This window comes from Grus americana, chromosome 2 (genome assembly GCF_028858705.1).
Source record: "Grus americana isolate bGruAme1 chromosome 2, bGruAme1.mat, whole genome shotgun sequence".
In the NCBI taxonomy this organism is placed as follows: domain Eukaryota; kingdom Metazoa; phylum Chordata; class Aves; order Gruiformes; family Gruidae; genus Grus; species Grus americana.
Window position 1 is genome coordinate 29718253 of NC_072853.1, and position 22348 is coordinate 29740600.

The 22348-nt window shown below is 38.8% G+C and overlaps 1 protein-coding gene across 1 annotated transcript; it reads right to left on the reverse strand.

The window, feature by feature from the left end:
* Positions 1-436: 436 nt before the first annotated feature.
* On the reverse strand, positions 437-20370 carry ATP6V0D2 (ATPase H+ transporting V0 subunit d2). The gene is made up of 8 exons (XM_054818207.1): positions 20116-20370; positions 13800-13971; positions 11811-11989; positions 8997-9076; positions 7044-7121; positions 3009-3185; positions 1576-1653; positions 437-866 (listed from the first exon to the last, which is right to left on the reverse strand). The coding sequence occupies exons 1-8, from the start codon at positions 20243-20245 to the stop codon at positions 705-707; spliced, it is 1056 nt and encodes a 351-aa protein (XP_054674182.1). The 5' UTR covers positions 20246-20370; the 3' UTR covers positions 437-704.
* Positions 20371-22348: the final 1978 nt, after the last annotated feature.

The window sequence follows — 22348 nt, forward strand, 5'->3', positions numbered from 1 at the left end:
GTTTCATAATCTTCCCTAGTGTATACATGAAGACAGCATCTTTGGTGTGCTGGGAGGAGATATTTGTATTGCTGTGGAGTAGATCAGACACCCATCATTTGACACTTACGGTGTTCTTCATGTGAACATAAAGGAATAAGTGAAAACATTTTCATGAAAATGAAATTACTTACATTTAGCTGCAGAGAGGTCTCAGAAAGGTTCAGGAAGCTCTCTTCCCCTTAAGGGGAATCTCAGAGTAACCCTAAAGTTTCTCTCTTATTTGTGCATTAAGTCCTTCATACAATCTTGTATGCCATGAAGAAGACCATAAGTGTAAGACAGAAGTAGTGGTTTAGTTGGCCCTTTGAGAAAACCATTAATTCAAAATTAAGCCATTAAAGAGCTTTTAAAACGTCATTGATAGAAAGCTTGCTTCCAGAAAAGAGAAAGAATATGTATATAAGACCTTGCAGGGAGTTTTTATTGATCAATTAAAATGGGCACAGTGGAGGACAAATCTACCAACAAAAACTATGAATAAGCCCATTATAAAGTACTCATGTCTCTAATTACATTACTTTTTCTTACACTGCTGTATATAAGGAGGATCATTAATACAATTTAAAACATCTGATAAGAGTTAACTTTTGAAATAAAATTTTTCTTCTTTTCTATGAAATAGTGCATCTATTCAGACATTGTAGGATTATAAATTCTCAGATTTAGAAAATTGGAATGTAGTTGTTAATTTTGGTTCTGTGTCTCTGAGAAATGCATTCAGCAATCCATACAATATTCCTGCATTCTTGTTCCTTTAACTTTACATAGGCATAAAATACACCAAAATGAAACTGGTTGTTGAATGCAAGCACATTCAGCTTTACCTGTGGAAAAGATAAAACATGTGTTATGATGAAATATTAAAGAAGGCAAATGTGATTTCTATATGGTAGCTTTTATGGTCAAGATTTCTATGCAACTTTGCAACTATGACTATATTTAGGAGTCTTTTGAGTATAAATCTAATTGAAATGTCATCTCTGGATAATTTTGGTAATAGACTATAGCAAAATTACAGGTAAGTAAAGGACAGTTGTGAAATACTTTCTTCAGTAGACTATTCAAAATAAATTTCATTAAGCCATTTATATTAGATGGCTTTTGGATAGACTATCAGTTCTATAGAATCATAGAGTCATAGAATGGTTTGGGTTGGAAGGGACCTCAAAGATCATCTAGTTCCAACCCCCCTGCCATGGGCAGGGACACCCTCCACTAGACCACGTTGCCCAAAGCCCCATCCAACCTGGCCTTGAACACTTCCAGGGAGGGGGCATCCACAACCTCTCTGGGCAACCTGTTCCTAATAACTAGTCTTCAGAAGAATGTCCTGGGATTTATTTTATTTAAAAAGGTAAATCCTTCCATTTTAATTCAAACAAGCGTTGACAGCCGTAGAAATACTGTGTTCTTGAATACAAAGCTGAATAATGCAGTATAGTAGAATGAAAAGCCTAGTACCTCATTCTTGTTTTAAATGTTATTCCAGGTGAGTAACTTTCATTTTGATGTTTTAAGGTTAGAAGCTCTTACCTCATGTTCAAAAAATGCATCTTCCAGTGTCTTTTCTCCAGTGCCACTCCCTACACCTTCGAATACAGCCTTGTATTCCTAAAAGCACAGACAAGCACCCAATGGAAACAAGGTACTTTTGCATTCTCTGCAGCACAGATACCTTACATCACTTTCTTAATTAATCTACGTTAAGTAATCTTTCTTTATAGAAGAACTCATGTATAGATGACAGTTCTACATAAATCAGAAGTTAACAGCATATAGTCAGCAAAAGAGAGAAAAATCACATTTATTCTTGTATTTCTTACCGTCATTTCCCACAACTTAAAAGTAATTTACTGAAGGCACTAAGAGACATTGTAGAATGACACATGACCTTTCACTCCTTTGGACAGAGAGCACTGAGCTTCTTGTACAAATAGTATCCATCAGAGCCAGAGCTGTAAATGGAGCCAAAACCCTGAACTCTGATCCTCACATGGCTGCTCATTTTATTTCCAGTAGTCAGCTGGATTTGCTTTATCAGTGTTAATATTGCATCTAAATCCATTAGTCTGTTATGTCATCCTGGAATATTCTGTGCAGATATATTTGACTTCATTTCTTACGTGCTACATTTCTATGTAATTTGCTTCTCTGTGTATTTGTTTTGTTTTTCCTATAAAGTAGCACTGCAGTATAGTTTCCCAAATTCATCTAAATATCCCACCATCGCATGAATAGACTTGTTCTGTACTACACTGACATGGTGACACATGCTTCTAACATTCTGCTTATGCACAGGAACAGATGTGCATCTCCAGCTTTGCTTCTTCTGTGGAAAAAGCAGTAGACCAGACATCATTTTGTTTTGTGTACCTACTTGCAGGTAGCTTTAAATATTATAGGTAGAGTACCACAGTTAATTCATAGAGTAAGTGTTGCATATTGGTTCGTCTTTAATAACAGCACTAGTCACATCAGTATTAACACCTTCATCTACTTCTTTGATTCAATCAGTGATTTAGAGAAAACTTTTCAGAAGGGCATTTTTACAGTACACTAGCAATAAATCAGGTTTGCACTCATCTGTGACATGAATTGTTTGGTCAGCTCATTTTAAAATAACTTATGCTTTTGCTTCAAAATCTGGGAGGCAGCAGCTGTGAAGTGAAACTCAATCTGGGGAGAGTTAATGAAGTACGAAGAGTTTTGTTTACTAGAATGTGATTCGGTCTTATTTAAACATCACTGTAAGAGGAACTTGTATTGCACTAAGGTAATAATATGTCTTCATATCAAATGCCTTTGATTCCCTGTACAACTTTATGGGATTTTTTTGTATCTTCACTGATTTTTTTCTCCCAAAAATGGTTTTAACTTATGTGAATACTCTTTAAAAGTTTGCTGACATCAAGAGTTGTTAAGTATTTGTATTTTGGCTTTTTGTTTTAAGAAATTAGATTACATACTGCATAGTAATCTGCAACACACTTCACTTGCTCGTAGTCATCTGCATTGGCCAACAGGTGTAAGCCTTCTGGATAGAGTTTTCCACAGGTTGGGTACAGCTTCTCTCGGTCATCTTTACTCAGCTCCGTGCCAAATGAATTAATGGTGATGATAAAGGCACGTCTGTCTGCCTCAAACTTAATATGCAAAACAAAGAATAAAGAGATGTTATTAGAGATTTCATTCTAAATTAAAGTGGGGATATATTTTTTCCCCCAGTAAGCTGAAGTATGGAAATTTTTTTTAAAAAAAGTGGACTTCAGAGCATTGGAAACACACCTTATTTGAAAAATTGTAAATCCTTATTTGCAAATACTTGTTAAATTTTAACTAGAAAATCAAACAGTGTTTTGCAACCACAGTTTTTATTCTGTGATTTTTGCACTGAAAATATCATCTCTGCTACTTCCTCATTTCCCTACTTAGTAACCCAGATGTTGACAACAAAAAATCTCCTCACACACACACCCTTCCGAAGTTATGAAATACTCTCATAAATAGTAATAATACAGTAAAGGACCAAGAATCAGTAGTACTGTTCTGGAATAACTCAGAGTGCTGTTGAGATTAAAGATTAAACGGAAATCCTGAAAAAAACATAGTTTCTGAATGCATATATTTAAAATTGTAATTGTTGTGGTTTAACCCAGCAGGCAACTAAACAACCACGCAGCCGTTCACTCACTCCGTCACAGTGGGATGGGGGAGAGAATTGGGGGGGGGAGGTAAAACTCGTGGGTTGAGATAAAGACAGTTTAATATGACAGAAAAGGAAAGTAACAACAACAACACTAATTATAAAAGAATATACAAAACAAGTGATGCACAGCAGAATTGCTTAACACCCGCAGACCGCCGATGCCCAGCTAGTTCCTGAGCCATAGTCTAAACCCCCAGCTGGCTTCCCCCAAGTTATATACTAAACATGATGTCATATGGTATGGAATATCCCTTTGGCCAGTTGGGGTCAGCTGTCCCAGCTGTGTCCCCTCCCAGCACCTTGTGCACCCCCAGCCTACTTGCTGGCGGGGCAGCGTGAGAAGCTGAAAAGTTCTTGACTTAGTGTAAGCATTGCCTAACAACCACCAAAACATGAGTGTGTTATCAACATTATTCTCATACTAAATCCACAACACAGCACTATACCTGCTACTAGGAGGAAAATTAACTCTATCCCAGCCAAAACCAGGACAATAATTTAATAAGGTGAAAGGGGGCTGTTTACTTGCCAAGTTAAAGTTTTCAAGTGTTTCAAATAACAGTTAATTTTTAACTCATAGAATCAAGGGCCATATTTCTTCTGCCAGGTTTAGATGCTTGTAGTATCTGTATTTTCCCTGCAGCAGTAGACTGAAATTCATTCTAATGTCTAGATCTCAGGTTGTTCTTTTGTATGAGACAAAATTTCACTTGCCATTCTTACAGTATGAATTAAAAATGTAATGGTAAATAAAAATAATCTTACTCAATTCTGTCTGATTTAAATCTGTTCTTCTGTCTTGAGATCTAAATTGACTATGGTTTTCTTTCTTTCCTTTATTACTTACTTTCATGTTGTAAGAACAGCAGAGCCCTTGCTAATTGTAGGTATTATGCAGGAAAATCTTCCAAGTGAAGCATGTACAGTTTACGCATGTTTTAGGCTGCTTGCAAATTTTCTGTGAATTTTTGAACTGTTTTAAGCAGAAAGGTACTCTTGTCTGTCAAATAATAAGACTGCAGTTGCGACACAGTTCTACAACTTTAGCAGCTGAGTACGTATTCATAGATCCTGCTCCTGCGTACTGCAACACACTGTAACAGGGACCCAGCTGCCTGCTGGCACTGACTTCAGAGTAAGAAAAATGAATAAACAATAGAGAAATAATGAGAGGAAAATAAGTGTGCTTGAAAAGATTTCTAGCTAATGAATAACAGGGTCAAATTTCACTGGCCTTATTACTATGAACAGGCATATCAGCCCTAGTGAAAGTGGTTTTGGAAGGACAAAGGCTTTGGTTTTTTAACTTGTTAAAGCCGTGTATAATCTAGCTGTTAAATTTGTAATATTTTATCAGGAAAAAAAGCATGCTCAGATGCAACTGTAACTAATGCTAGCAGGTTTGGAGCCTAATTCTGTGGCTACCAGTTTGAGAAAATTTGCAGGATCGGTCTCATCTGTACGCACCTCTCAGTTGATCCCATTATTGGCACATGAGGCTCTCCATAGTGAGTAAGGCCATGAGGCACCTACTTGGTGACTTGGGCCATTTGGTTGCTGCAGGTAGAGTCACCATTTCCCAAGTGCCTTAGTTTCTATATGGGAAACTGAAGTAGCATGTCTGCTACTTGAGAATTAGCATGGGGCCCTAATAACGTGCACAGCACTAGCTGCAGTGCGGTCCTGCAGTTTCGTGCCCGATTCGGAGTTAAACACGCAACGTTTGTTGTCCATGGTGGAAGAGAGATCATCAGTACTTGTCATGCGGAAGGTTGGTACCGTGACTGGTGGTCAAGGAGTTGGGGAGCTAAATACCTCCGCTTTGTTCTGATAGGGTCAGGTTGGTAGTCTGGCATAGAAGATTACAGAATAAATAGCAGGTATTCTTTTGCATAATTAAACTTTGGCTTTTTGTGAATTCAACCATTAGCAGTCTGCTCTCTGTGCGTCTTCAGATTATTAAAAGGTTATAGAAAAGGAAATGTTCCACAGAAAAGTTTATCCTCCTTGCTCATTGACATTAGATAGGGATTTTAAAGAAGCTTATCACACACCAAACTGTTACAACTAGTATAAAGAGAGTTTTACAATACACTTAAACTAATGCTGATAAGTAATCTGCTCTCAGCATGAATTTCTAGCTAAAAATGAACTTTCTGAAAAATCTGAATCAACTGTGCAAAATGTCTTTACCTCCACCAGCCAATCTCTTGATTTTTTCAGAAAAGAATAGTCAAAATACTTAACTTCTGGTCAATTTAACTTAATTGTTAATATTTTCTATAGAACATAAACTGAAACATTATGACCTGGTTAAATAAAATATGAAATTGAATTCTCTTTTAGGACATTGTTTTGTAAGATGTAATTTAGCCTCATTCTTCCTTCAGGGGTGAGCTCCCAGGGTTATTATTTCTCTCCTATAATGCAAACTTTTAGTGTGATGTCATCACAGCTCAGTGAATTTTATTCAGTCAGTTTCCAGGATGTAAGTTTTGCTTATCCAGAAAAAAAGACTCCTGGAAGCAAATGGGTGATCTGGCTCTCAAACTCTGCAAAGGATTGTGATAAACCATGTGAAAAAAAAAGTGGAGCTGAATGCTGAGAACTCAATTTTAGGAATTTCTGCATCTTTTATTACAATAACAGATATAAAAATATCATTCACTATGCTGCAGGTGTGCTTTGGGGAGAAGGATGTTAGGAATTTTGTGTCATGGATAAAATAAACTTTTCTGAGTTGAGACAAAAATAAAGCATGTAACATTGGACTTTTCTGTATAACACCAGTGGCAAAGGTCACTCAACTCTAACTTCAACTAATAATGTTAATAGGAGAGTATACAAACATCATAATGCCATGAAGCTTAAAGATTATTGATGAGTAAATATACAGGAATGCCAGACCTTCACTATCCCAAATTTAATTTTGAGCTAGGAGGTGTAAGAATAATCCACTTTTTTAGTTTTTCTACACAATACAGAAAAATGTTAAGGGGCAACATTTTGAGATTAGTGAGCCATTTATTCTGTTCTGCGCTCTGTTATAGAAAAATATTAACTGAGGCTAACTCCTCCCTGGTAGTGGACTAGCTGCTTCTCTAGTCAAGAGGTAAAAGTCATCCTACCATAAAGTCTTCATCACATCTTAGAAAAACAGTTATTATTCAGAGGAGAAGCAAACATTTGACAAATAACTTTGCAAACAGAGAGAGAAGGAACAGGGAAAACAAAGTAACCTAATTATGAAAACATTGTGGAGTACTTTCATGTACAAAGACTGAATTTTTCTTACCTCAAGAATAGGTCTCATGATTTCTGCTGTAGTACCACCTTGTTTTTCACAAAACTTATAGAATGCCTCAAGATAAGACTACATGAAAGAAAAAGAGAAATATTTTAAATGCTACTTAAGACCTGGACCAGCACAGCACATAGTCACAAACCTAATTTTTAAATATTTCCATTAACTTTGATAATTCTACCTATGAATTTAAATTCAAGTATGTGCTTAATTATTTTGCTGCACTGAAAATTGAAATATTAAAATGCAATTATCTGTTATTACAATATGGGCTCAAATGTTTTCAAAAATTTTTATAGGACAAATATTATGTTTTCTTTGTTCTGTAAAGTGGGAACTTCTTGAGCTCCATTGAGCTTCCACTGCGAAATAAGCAGATGGCTGAAGGAAACTCTGTATTTATGTGTGGAGGAGGGGATTTGGGAATATGCCACAGCTGTTGGGCCAGCACTGTGAGGATACACAAACTAATCCCTCCTGCTCTACCCTAAACCCTGGATTAGGACAGAACAGCAGACAAAGCCTCTGTAATACTGGTCTGCAGAGCCCTCTGGTCTATTAACGTTTCTGGCCTTCGCACCCATAACAAAATACCTGTGCAGGAAGGACCCTAAATATCTCAGAGGTGATGTGCGCCCTGCCTTTCCATCCCCCAAAATACTGTCTTAGGGAACATTTATGTTATCAAAATGCATTTGCTACAACTTCACACAATCTTGTTAGGAGAAGCTGTCGCTAACTATGCAATTCAGTGAATTTTAAGTAGAGACATCTCAAGGGGGATCTGCTGCATGGGATTGTGCGTCGGGTTCTGTATAGTGCTATCTGATAGTAGAGCTGAAACATAATTGATCATATTGACAGCTGAAGCAGAGGAGACAGGATATATTAATAATTTAGAAGTGTTTGCAGAATGATCCCCCTGATACTTAGAAAAGTGAGAAGAAAAAACAACAGCAAAAAAATAGATTTAGTATAAATGTATGGTTATCCACACAGGATATAAGAATCAAATCAGTATGTTACCAAATGGAAAAAAGACTGTCTAGATTAGTAGTACTAATTTAGTGAAAGAATTAAAATACTTGGGCATAACTGATGTTGTTTTGAATGAGAGGAAGTAGCAGAATATTTAAGAATCAACTATTGGCTGGGGAATTTATAAATATCATTTGTAAGACAAACAGAAGAATTTTTTTTCTTTCCCCCTAGTGCAATCAGATCACTGTAAGAATACTTCCTGCAGTTGGGGGCAACCACTGCGAAAGAAAGATAACAAAGAATCTGGAGAGAATGTACCAGGAGGAACCATTAATGGAATGAAATATGTATAGCCTTTAAAGAGACCATCCTAAGAGTATTGACCTGTGTGCTAATATTTGTGAAGTACTTTGAAAATGCAAGGCACATGTTAAATACATATCCTTACAATGGTGTGCTGTAGCAATGCTAAAGATAATTTAAAAAGGAAGAAAATTATACAAAACCCTTAAGTAAAAAAAAAAAAAGTTAGCTGGACTCAAAGCAACCAGACCTTTTCAAATCACATCTATCTTTTATAAATAAAAATAGATGTTAGCCAAAAGCTTGTCTAGGCTCACTTAGGAGATAACAGTTCTGTGGCATTTGGTGGATAACTGAGTTATTTGTAAACAAGTGGATCTGGATATTAGCCTGACATCTAAAGCATTTTCACTAATGAGATATTAAATTAGAGTTTGGATGCAGACCTAAAATTTGAAAACTCTCCAAACAGTGGAGTAGAAATGAAAGGAGCTGGATTTGATTCCTGGACTTGTCATCAACCAGGCGACCTTAGACAGCTTGCTTTATCTCACCATGCTTCTGTTTCCCCATCCATAAAACAGGGTTAATGATACTGACCTCCTTTTCTGAGACACTTTGAAAAACCCCAAATATTATCATTATGTTGCAGGAACTTGCCTTATACAGTTTGTTGCGCATTATTTCAATGTTCATTTCATCCAGGTCATTTTCAGACAAGCAGTCTTGAAAGAAAGCAGCTGAAAGAGAGTTTATTATATTGCAGTATGAATCTGCATGCTGATAATATGCATCTCTTGTCTATTGCCATTCCCAGTGTGTGAGCAAGGATCTGAGGTTCCTGTTGTACAAGAAAGAGTGATATAATAGAGAGGAAGAAAAATCCTTTTGATTTTCCCCTTATCCTCCTACTCCTTCCTTTTTAATGAGAATCTGCTGTGAAGGGAATCAATCAGTGCCACAGCCAGAGTCCACATCTCCAGAGAGAATCAGATGAGAAATGCTAATGCAAGCCCTAATCTTCCCTGAAGTATATGGTTTGGGCATTAGGGAGATTGTCTCGGAAGGAAAATGAAAGATAATTTTTGTCTTAAATCATGCAGGTATTCTGCAATGGTTAAGGCGAATCATCTTTCCTATTTTCCCTCTTCCTCTTTGGGTATGGCTGTAGTGGGGGAAAGGCAACAGGTTGCAACTAGTAAGGGGCTCAGGCTCTGACCTTGACCATCTGTGCTTCCAGCTCCTCTGCAGAAATGGCTAAAGAGCAAGCTTTTGAACAGGGAGGCAGAGGATGAAGTTCATTTGTGCAGCTAGACCGCTTAAAAATACTGTATTCATAACAAACAAAAGCGTGCCAATCCCTCACTGTTCCAAAGCTATGTCAGTGGGAGAGCCCAGTGCCGCCTGACAGAGTGTTGTCTCAGACGGTGGCAATGGGAGATGGTATTTCAAAAGAACATGTGAGCCTGGCTGTGTTTTGTGGTCTTCTCCCTTCATAGTCTCCCAGCATCCAGTTTTTGGATGAACAATATTAGAGGATGTAGCCCTGACAGTTCCCTTTAGTATCATTTTGTAGATCCACTGACTGAGAATTTGTCCCATCTTTTTAAAAATCTGCTACTACTTTCTACTTTTATAAACTTGTTTAGCAAAAAAAAAAAATAAAATCCAGAAATGTACTACCAGCTGTGTAAAAAAAAAAAAAAAAGTTTTATTTTACCTGTTTTAAAACTAGTTTTCTGCTGGGATTTGGTCTTCCAAAAGATTTGGTAAGCAACAGCTCGCAGCTCACTGTGGACAAACCACTGCCCTCGGGACTTTGTAACCATTGTCCATATGTCCCGTTAGCCTTGCCCTCTCCAAGCTGCAGTCCAGCCTCGTTAGTCTGTCCGCACACGGCGGCGCTATGCCCTTGTTCATTTTAGCTGTCCTGTTCTGTACCTTCTCTGATTTCACTGCACGGGGTGTGGGTGCCCAGGCGCTGGCAGCGGGGGCTGCGGGGCGGCCTCTGCGGGGCTGCTCCACGCTGGACACAGCTGGTTCCAGCCGGGACCCACCGCAGGGCACAGCCGAACCCCTCAGCCAAGGTGGTGGTGCCACTGGGAAAATATATTTAATAAAGGGCGAAACCCGCAGGATGTAGAGAGGAGGAGGGAAATAAATTTTGAGAAACACCAAGGTCAGAGAAGGAGGAGGAGTCGCTCCGTGGTGCTGGAGCAGGTACTCCCTGCTGCCTGTGGAGGGCCTGCGCTGGAGCAGGTACTCCTCAGAGGAGCTGCAGCCCCTGGAGAGCCCACACCGGAGCGGAGGATAAGTGTGAGGAGGAAGGAGTGGCAGAGAGAAACCGCCACGTAGTGACTGTAACCTCCCTCCGTGCCTTGTGCCGCTCCTCGCCCCTCCAAAGGGACTGAGCGTAACCCGCAGTGATGACAAGGGGGCAAAGGAGAGGAGCCTGGAACAAAGGAGTGGGAAAGGGGGGGAGGAAAGATGTTTTTCCCAAGTGCGTAAATGTTTGTTTCATTCTGTTTGTTTGTTTCCTAATGCCTGAATCACTAATTATTAATCAACATGAAACTATTAGTCAACAATAAATCATGTTAATTTTTCCCAAGTTGGATCTGTTTTGCCTACAACACTACTTGGCAGGTGATCTCAACCCACAATCTCCTTTTTTCCCCCCGTTTTCTCCCCGCCGTTGTGCTGGGGGTTGCGCAGTGGGCTGGGTGGGAGTTTGGCTTCTGTCTGGGGCCAACCCACCACACCATCTTGAGAAGCAGAACTCAGATCCACGCACAGTACTCAAGATGAGGGCGCGTGGTGGTTTCATACATGTTCAAATCCATCTAGTTCCATCTTATTCTCAGTACCCTTCCCAGCAGTGCCCCACAGCTGGTTAGTTTTTGTTTGCTCGTGTTGGCTGCTGCAGCACATTGAGCAGAGTTTCATCCCAATTTCAGAATGCGACGTTCCCAAGCCTCGCTCTGTTTTGCTTTTAGATTTAGTTCTTCAAAATAGGGATTTTCTCTGGTTTGGATCATGCCAAAATCTCAAGAGGGGATCTAGGTTCTACCACAACATCTAATATTTATTAGTAACTGTCTGCTTCTGGATCTTTAGTGGGGGATAGGCAAGATATCATCTTACATATTTTAATTATAAATGCAGATGTTGAAATAAAAGTCTAGATGTTCTAAATCAGTGGCTACTTTGGGTATAAAACATATCCATTACACTTCTTGAGTAGAATGTTTTCTTTGTATCTGCTACCCAAGGTTGATATAGAAGCTGTGAATAAATCTTACTAGAAAATGTCGTGAACACCACTTCAGAAGTGCTTGATCCACACTTCATGTTTTGTGTTACTAAAACACAGCATATCCAGTGGAAAACATGCTACTCCATCTGAGATATTCTTAAGAATATACAGGATGAGTGGTCTCAAGAAGCAAATAAGAAATAATTTAGTGTTCCTACCTAATGGTGTGTCAACCAAAATTGCATTGAACAGCTCAGTGGGGTTTGAGGCAATGCTGACTGCTTCCATTTGCTCAAAACTCCCCAGTGGATGGCACTTGGGAACAAGTTCAGCTATGGGCCGCTGATGTAGTGTGCCAGTTATTAAAAGAATTACGTTGTCAATCATGTAGCTGTATCTGTGTTTGAAAGAAAAAGTAAAAGAAATGAACCTTATCTTTATAATGAATTTTCCTTTGAAAAAATACAAACCCAAGATTTTTGAAAATGAGTAATAATACTAAAGTCAGAAACAACCCCAGTATTTGCAGGCTTGTGCATTCACTCTGTATCAATGTCTCATTTCTCAAAAACAAACAGATGTTTTCAAATAGCAAGTAGGTAACACACAGTATTAATTTTAAACACGACTGAGTTTGGGAAGGAGACACAAAGAAGGGGAAAACGGAACGTGAATATTATAAGCATAACAGCTGTGAAATGTAGATTCAGTATAACAAGTGACAATGAATGGTATCAAAAAGTAAATCACCTGAGCTAGCAGATTCTCTGGTTTGGGATTTTGTTATCTCATACAGAACATCTGGACAGAGAAGTGCGTGGGAATCTCGGCACTAAAACTGCAGAGTTCATGCAGATGGACCAATCTTGGGGCTTTCTTCTCATTCAGCTTTAAACATCCTCCCATGAGGAAACAGGTTCTCACAGATTTCTTCTTTATTGCTAAAAGTTTTCGTTTCAGTAAAAGTTTTATATCAGCTTCTTACTAGTTTTACTGTCGCAGAGGCTGATAAGAGTTTTGTCAGTCGCTTGGAAATGTAAGAGCTATTCCCTTGGGATGCTTATAGCAAGGATGCCAGTCTTCAGCTTGTGTTGTTGATTCAGAACACAGCTAGAGACATCTAGGGATTAATATGATCTCACACAAAATCTGGGAGGCACCTCAGGGACCTGGTGAAATGTAGTTCAGTGATTTAACAATTGTGTTAAATATCTTAAACTAGTGTCACCATTACACATGCATGCCATTCAGTGTGAGAAAATAGCTGCCATAATTTTAATATTTTCACTTTCGTTTCTCTGAAGCACAAGGTAAACATTGTATGCCTCAAGTCGCAGCTGTCCTAGGGCAGTCTTTAAGATCCTGTTGATACATACACCTAAAACTGGTCAGCTACGCTTGACACCCCCTCCCCCCAAAAAATTACTTTATTTGCTGTTATGATGAAAATACTCCTTAAAACTAAGCCGAACAGTCTAGTGTTCTTGTAATAATATATTAAAAAGATAAGATCAAGGGGAGCAAACAGATTTCACTAGTCCATGTTGTTATAACGTTATAAAGCAGATCCTTGTTGTTAACGTTGTTTAAGCCATTCATTGACAAGTTTTATCTGTTTATACCTGTATTGAGATCAGAACTTTCTCTTCATCTGGCATCAAACAGCACTTGTACTTTTTAAAAAAGCTACTTGAATCTAAGTATCTTGCTATACACAACATAAAGTTTTTCTGGTTTTAATGTTCACATGGTATAAAAGGTATGGCAGGTGTATGATGTGTTGTCTTTCTCCCTTTAAAAAAGTCTAGAACTTGCCACATGCCTAAAATTAGATCATTGCCATGTACATCATGAAATTGCTAATCTTGCATGAGTCAGCCCCACAAACTTCAGTTTTGCAAGTTTTCTGACTTAAATGGTATTTGAAAATTATAACTGTTTTTCTCAATCTCTACCACTCCTCCTGCCACTGTACACAGAAAAAATCTGCTTCTATTCTTTAAAATAAGTAGCTGCAAAGACAACAGATCTTCATAAGTATATTTTCAGAGCTTATATGAGCAAATAAAGTAGGTAAATGTTGCAGTATAAAAGTAATTTTCCTATTTTTGAAACAATAGAAATTCAAGTACGATGCATTTACACTGTTTTAACTTGTAGCTTTTGCTTTGAGGCTATGTGGTAAGCTATGTGGTAACATTACTTACGTGATAAAATTCAGAAAAGTAGCAAGTGGTTCAAAAGCATGGTTTCTAAAGTAATGAAACTCCGTAAGAAGTTTTGCTTTCAGCTTATCATCGATTGTGGAAATAGTGAGAGGGCCAGTTTCATTAGCCAAGAAGTTGCCATAGTCTGTAGTCTGTAGATGTAACTTCAGATCTGAAATTAGATTCAAGGAATATGAGGAGAATAAACTGTCATTATATTATCTACAAACCAAATGAAAAAACTTTTAAAATGTTTATTTCTAACATTATATTTTCATATTAAGGGTCTGATCATACGCTATTGAAAAGGTTTTGCCATACATTTCACATAGAGTAAATGCATAATTCCTGCAAATTTGTACTGCCTTCTACCAATAAGACTTACTGCATGCCACAGGAAAGCGCAAATAATTTATACCTTTGTCAGAAGTTTCACTGGCAACTTTAGTTTCCAGCCACGCCAGACACGATGTTAATTGCTGCTGTCCTGAGCCCCTTCCCAGTCAACTTTGTTCAATGTTTTGATTTCTCCGATTTATTCAGGGCACCACTCTTGCACTATTACAATACGTCAGTTGTTTTGTCTCCTGCATTCCTATGGACTGTTTTATATCAATAGGAATCATCCTTTAACATTGTTAAGATCTTAAATTCTCATATGAAACGTTTAAATCTCAGGTAAGACTATAATCTTATGTTATCAGGCTGCCTGAAGAAGAGGAGAGAACATATCTTGCCTGGCTCAGATTCTGGGCTCCAAATGGCTTCTGCAGTGGAGCACTTGAAAGGGCACAGTTACACTCTCCTAACATTTCTGGTTTGGCTTGGTCTGATTTATGGCTGCTACTACCAGATCTTAAGAAGCTGTTCCAGAAACTTGGGTTATCACGACATATTCTGTCTGAGCTCCCGACTCTGATAACTGAGGAAAATGGGTTGATTAGACAACAAAGTTGAAAGAAGCTTTTGTAATATCAAAGAATTCATTTGACAAATTTCCTCTGCTAATCATTTTCCACCATGAGGCAAAAGTAACGATTTAAATCAGTTCTTAGTGTTCAAAGCAGTTTTACATTTCCTTTTAGAAAAGCCCCTGCTATATTGCACAATTATGTTCAAAGGCTCTATTAAAACTACTGTAAATTATGGATTGGGATAATGTTACATGCTTTGGGCATTCATAATGATATAAAATCTGAACTGATATTAAGGGAAAAGGACAGCACTGACTGAAAAAAAAGGTGTACCTATAAGGGAAGTTAGTACGCAGTTAGCAAGCTATGTGTTTATCAGTATAGTAGCTACTCTTTCCTAAATTTCCCATGTCTATACTTTCTTAGTATGCAATCAGGTTGCCTACATTGAGACTTAAAGCAAAAGAACGAGTACATTGCAAATTCAAACTCCTACGCCTCGCACTCTAGCTTACTGAGATAGATAATCCTCAGTTTTCTCTGCAGTTTAGCTGCCACTCGAGCTCATTTTAGCAATTACATCAACAGGCTCTTGGATAGGACAGCCTCACTCAGCTCGCTCTCTGGAACTGTTAGCATTTCTCTAGATCTTCCTGCAATAGACTGAACTTATGCTGGCAGAGGTAATTGGTCTTTCGATGGTCAAAGCCAGAAAGAGAGAAAGGTAAGAAAGACGAAGAAAAATACAACTATGCCCAGAAATGAGTCTAAACATGTATGATCAACTTTTAAAAAAAATCACTAATATTTTCATATCACATCTACATTTCCTGTGAAAACTGATTTTTACTTTCTTTTTTTATTGCAACGAAGGTAAAAATACTTGACATGTGGTGGGATTAGATAATACTACCTCATTACATGCAGAGAGCTGAATTCCAGCTTTCCTCAATTCCTTTTCAGACGAACCACTGACACCTACCTTGAATCATGCCCTGTAACACGTTCTGAACACGGTGGTTTTCAGAGGTTTAGTACCTACAGCAGACTGCAAAACCCAAATATCAGCCCCCAGTATTGACCATTCTGAAGTGTGTTTAACATCAGCATGAGATGAACAGAAACCAAACCCAACTGCTTGAGAGCAGCTTGGCAAGACTGTGTTACCTTCCTCAGTTCTCTTGTTGACTGGGAGGCTTCAAAATCCACGCCCTAACGTAAGGCATGAAAAATATTAGCTATAACACATGAAATAGCCCCACCTGGCTCTCAAAAGCTATAGAGGAAATACAATGCCCAGGAATATTGGATTTATGATGCTGTCACTTCCACAGCCTTCTTTGGAGAAGTATTTCTTCTGAACGATTTAATAAATGCCAGCATGCATACTGTATGTAAGAAACAATAGTCACCCCTATCTCATGGCCTTGGCTCAAATGATTGAGAAATAGTCATCCACAAGCTCTAATACCGGATAATATGAATCAACAATGTCATAATCAGAGTTCACACCATGACAGAGTTCAGTGCAGCTCAGAGACTCCTCTGCTGGTCTTAAATGATGTTCTCTTGGCTGTTGGCATGAATAAGACCCAGGGACTAACACAGTCAGACACTTGCACTAGTAACGTGACCTGATTTTCAAGGCCAGGCTGGATGGGGCTTTGGGCAGTCTGGTCTAGTGGAGGGTGTCCCTGCCCATGGCAGGGGGTGGAACTAGATGGTCTTTGAGGTCACTTCCAACCCAAACCATTCTGTGATTCTACGATTCTATGAGGTGGCAGGAGTAGATGGCTGAGCATAACAGGGGGTTCAGACATTCCTGTTCACCAAAACTGTTTAGTGATGGTAGCTGCTCCTTTTCTCAGGGGCTCTTGGAGACCTACACAAGACCCTGGGCTTTTCAGCATGTCCACGAGATCCCTGGGAAAGAAAATTCCTGTACTTCAGCTGTCAGCATTATTGCCACCTATCTGCATTGTGTAATTCCTCATACAATTATATGCAGGAAAATCATATGCAGGAAATGTATGACTTTAAGTAATGTGATTTTAAATCACATGATTTTACTCACAATTGAACAGCAAGCAAACACAATTAACAGTATGTCTAAAGGGAATTAATGTGCGGAGCGAGACTAGTTTAAGATGAATGCGGTTAAGACAGGAACAATGCTGATCAGAAAGAAGGAGTATTGCGAGAACTTGAACAAAGCATTAACCTGGTCTCTCAGCATCAAGCACACTGAGTCTTGTCTGACTCCTGCCCCCAGTTTTCAGTTACACTGTTATTTCAGCCACCGCGTGCTGGCGCGTCCTGGCTCTGGCAAGTTAAATGAACTCATTTCAGTGATGTTGGTAGGAGCAGAGCTGGGCTGCCTGTCCTTCTGCGACCTAGGCTCCTTTCTAGAGAGCAGTAGTCTTTCCATCACACAAGGAAGCAAGGAAAGGATAAAGTGCTGAATTTAACACCACCACCCTGACCCTCCATATTTTACTTCAGAGACTGTCAGCAGGGTTCCTCTGAGGATCCCGTTCCCCTGAAACAGATGATGACATACAGCCAAACTAGTAGCATGCTGCGTTGCGGAGTTTTCAGCCAGTGTTGCAGCCCACAAGGTAGCTCCATGGAAATTACAATAATTCAAACAAGCCCCAAAGGATATTTAAGTTAAGCTGAAGGGCTCTTCTCCCTCTCTGTGTGGCCCTGAATTGAGAGGGCACAGTGGTACCACTAGTCAATTAGCATCCTCCTTTTTTTCTTTCCCTCTCACTGTTACACTTACTCTGTGATTATCAAGCAGATGTAAAGCACTAACCTACAATTTTTCTTGTGGTTCTTCTGTACTTACATTATGGTTTCCCCTCTAGAGATACCAAAACCACTTTGAAATTAAAAGATCTTTTTGATTCTATTTATGGGTTACTTGGTGTTGTTTTAATTTTTTTCTGCTTGTTTGTTTTAGCATATTTATAATATTTTTAACTTAGGCCAGTTTTTGTGGTGTGGTGCTATGCCACAGAGTGCAGAATGGGGTAAATTTATTACCTTTTAATGTGAAGACATGAACTGAAGACACTATTGGACAATAGTGCTACAGTACAAATCCACATGCTGGATCTTTTAAGTGGAAACAAAATATTATGTATGCATAAAGCTCCATTTTTTACTTCAGAGGTAAGGGTCTGTGTTTTTGGTGCACTGTATGCTTGTGGTGCAAGTTCAATCTTACAGCATCCTATATGCGTAATATAGCCAGAAGTATATTTAGCCTCATGTACAAATCCAATACTTGTCATATTTTCATTATAAATAATCCATTTGGTAGATAACTGGTGGGAATCTGTTAGCTGTCTAAAAGAAGTGGAAAATGTTACAATGGAGGAAGAGATGTAGCTGAATAGAGAAAAAAGGAAAGTGATAGTGGGTAGCAGAGATGTGCTTGTAGGCAGGTTGATGAAGGCTGCTGCTTCTGTTGCTGAAATAATTTGCATTCTAAAATTGAATGAACATTAGAAAGAAGAAGGTTCAAAAATAAAAGTCATTGTTCTTTCTACTATAAATCTTACTTAGAAACGGATTTTATCTCTCTGTTGTGATCTGTCCATCTGTTGCATGCTCTTGATAACATTGAAGGGTTATATACACCTTGGAAAAGTTTGAAAACTACTTTCTGGTTGTAAATAACTTTCTCGTAGCATGACTTAAAATTTAGATAGTTTTCCTAAACTATTCTTAAGCAAGTATTCTTCTGGGAAGGATGAGGGAAATTGCTTTTTCTTGTATGTTTTTAAAAATATTCAAACCTGTATATTTTCATCTTATTCAGAAGCAACTAAGATTTTGTGGTTGGTTTTTTTCTTCATGGAGCCTTTGATGGCATCATTTATTGAGCTCCTCTGCAGAGACAGGTGGAGTAAGAGCAAGGTTTAATAATTCCCTCATTCTGCCCTTTTTATCTTTTATAGATGTTTGAAGATCTATTAGCTTTTTCTGAAGTCTGTATATTCATGGAGCAGGACTTTTTGACTGAAACAGTTAAATGCAATATCAAAAGTATCTGTAGAGTCTTTAAGTTGCATAGATCACAACTGCTGGTACAAATAGGCTACAGAAACTGTTGATTTTGTCCAGCTGACATAAGGAATAGATTTCAGTTCTCAGAGTAAGCGTATATATGTGTTCTGGGTGTCTAAACTGCCATTGTACGAAATGGAGAGCTGATACGGCTCTCCAGCTTATCGGCTGAAGTAGGTACGTGCACTCGGTCAGGTGAATAGTCTCGAGATCCCATTGACTGTACTGACAATCTCTTCTTTAAGACGACCTTTATGCTGCTGACAGGTAAATACCTGCATGTATCTGTATAAACGTAGTTTTATTCTGCAAGATGAATGGCAAGCAACCTTCCCAGAATTGTGTTGCTATTGGCATTATACTAATAGTTTAGACAGCCTCAAAACTCCATTGTGCATGGGAATCATCAGATTCTGCACTTCTCATTTCCCCAAATCCATTACTGCATACACAAAGCAACAAATGATTAAAACAGGGTGAGCTTTTTAGTTCTCCTTGTTTCTTTTTCACATTCAAATATACTGCATGTAATAGAAATTATTTCAGTGTACAATCATAGCTTTTATTTTGGAGTCAGGGAAATAAACTTTATGTTCCTTTCGAAAGGTGATTTTTTTCTGTTATATTTTTTTCCTGCCAAGTGTCTAGAGGTGTGTCATATGATTCTTTGTACCAGTCTGTCTTCATCAGGCTGTGACCAGTCTTGGCCACAGAAAGCTGTTTTGGAAACTAGTATGTGTTCTCATTATTACTGTGGCAAAGTCACCTTCAAAAAAAAGTCTTTTTTTTTTTTTTTTTTTTAAGCTTGAGAATGGTTCAGGTTTATATTTGTGAAGCCTCTTTTTCTCTTCCTGGTAAGCACAATGTCCCCCACTGCCCTAAAACTCATGAAGTAATAAAGTAATAAAATTATATCCTTTATAGAGAAACTCAGAGCCAAATGGTAAGCTTTTAATAAGATTTTGGGAACTATTTTATCCAGCTGAAATTATATGAAACTTCTATACCTGACCAGTTCTATAGTGTGGTTAAAATCTGTGAGGTTACCAATCTCCATAGGAACTCTTTGGATGAGATTTCCAAACCTTATCACTGAACTAGAAAATCCCATCATCTGGATTGCTTTGCAAATCACAGTCTGTACAGTCCTAGAGTAATTTCTATAGAAAGCTATTAACTTAAATATGACAACAGTTCTTCAAAGGACATCAGGGTTATCTCTGCATTTTAAGATAAGCTCTCAATACCTCAGTCTTCTACCTTCCCTTCTTCAAAGGTCTAAGCAACAGCATTTCTTCCTAAATAAAATAAACCAGCAGACTTACCTTCTAGTGTCTCACACTGTGCTAAATTGACGTAGTCTGCGCTTGTCAAGATCCCGGCTTTGAACCCTCGGACCAGACCCTCCAGGTATCCATGGTCCACATTGAAGTAGAACTCTGAGTAACCTGGCATGGAGAAAAGGAGATTTAATCTCTCTGTTGGATACTTGATGGTACTGAATATCTACCACCAACTGTTTTCCTCCTCTTTGAAGGAGTGACAAATAGTCACTGATTTCCTGCCAGCCTGTGATTGTGTTTTACCAACTGGTTTCTTCCTGTTTCTTGCTCGTAGTGTAATTCCAGTAGAGTTGATACTTACACAACAGCCAGCCAGCAAATCCAACTCCCTCCTGTCAGAGCCAGTAAATGAACCTGTTATTGTTGAAAGAGAAGCCAAAAAGGAAGTATAAGATATAACCATTGCTTACAAGAGTGCTCTGTACTGTCTGGAGAATGAGAAAGTGTATTACAAAGCTTGATAGCATTTTCACATTTCTTAGATGTGTTATAAACAGGAAGTTATCTGTGAATACCTATTGAAAAAATATTTCTGCACTAAAATGGTGGGCTGCAGTAGAACATAGCCTATTCAAGGAACTTAGATGGTTTTTTTAGTGTCACTGTATACCTTTTGTTTCTAAGATTTTTGATTGCTGGAAATTTTCTGCTGCTCATCTCTATCAGTAAATATGTATACAAATTTTAATATCTTTCCAATAGTTACAGTGAACATCAGGTCATGCTCATAGGTGAAAGGTCTTTGAGGGGTTGACCTTCATTATCTTTTAAAGTCGTTATCCAGAACTCACCTCAGAACTATACTTTGTCCAAGTTCCAATCGAAGTACTCTGGTTATATTCACTAAGATGTGGAAATAACTCATATTTTTCCTCTTACAAAATGAAGGTTATAAAAATAAGAATCTTAATTTCAATAATGCAAATTTAGAGCCTTTTTAGACTTCCTGATTTTGATTCATTTTAAACTCAAAACTGCTAAATCTATCAGTGACTTTCATACCGCACGAAGTCTGCTGCCTTTCAGATTTAGGTGCCCCAAAGCTGACAGTTCAAAGTGGCCATGCTTCTGTAATCAGCACAAAAAGTCCTTTTTCTCCCTAAATTCACTAGTGTATGCAACACACGTCTGCAAGCTTTGCTGGAAGGGAAAGTCTTATCACACGCTAGGTGATATTTAGATCTGTAGTTAACTGGAGCTCGGGAACTTTGCAATGAGGTGTCTGAAGATTGCTGCGTGGTTGGAGGGTTAGCACCAGCAACAGAAACTACAGCAGCTGTCTGCCATCCGCATCTCAACACTTTGACTCAGTTTTCAGTGCTTTGCACACGTTTGGTGTATCGTGTGGGCTGAAGACGTGCAGCTGGGTTTTTCTATTGATCCCTTGCACTGAAACGTGGCTGCAGCGAGAGTTGTGAGTTGGCAGCCGCGGGGACAAGGCTGTGACAGTGAGACTTTCACCCCTGTCCTGGGAGCTGAGAGGCCGATGACAGCTCAGTACTCACCAGGTGATTCCTGTCCATACCGCCTCGCTCCTGGCCGCAGCAAGGCTCTGCAGGCTGCGTGAGGAGGCACGAGGTGCCTGGGTGTTTGCTGCCCGAGCAGCCACCCGCTGCCTCCTCTAGGAAGGAGGTCACTGGCTAGCTGGCTTCTTGGCTGCATGGCCACCAGCAACCTGGCTGGCCAGGCTCAGCCAAGGGAGTAATTCTACTGCACCTTGAGGGTCAAATAAAAATTGTCTCAGGCTGGTTATTACCACACCTGTAGCCAGCTGCAGGGGAAATAATGACAGCATTTAGACATTAAAAAAAAAAAAATCACATGTTTAGATATGCAAACTGTAATTAGTTGAGAGTTCAAATGGTGCCTAGAGTATTGAAGTTTGCTCCTTGTAAATTAGGCTTACAGTTTTAAGTCGGTCAGTTCTTAGCGTTGCAGAGTTAACCCAGCTAAAGAAGAATGAGACAGATTAGGCCTATTAGACAATAGAAATAAACCAGCTCCCTCCCCCACACCAACAATTTGCTTTTATCTCCCAAGTCTGCATGCCAGCAGTGCTCAGAACCTCCTCGCGCAAGAAGCTGTGAGAAGTTTGTTAATGATGTTTCAAAAGCCAGGGAGATTTTTCAGGATACATAACCACTGTCCGTGCTTCCTTATTGACACATGAAGATAACCACATTTTAACTTAAACCTACTTTTTTTGTTGCTGTCA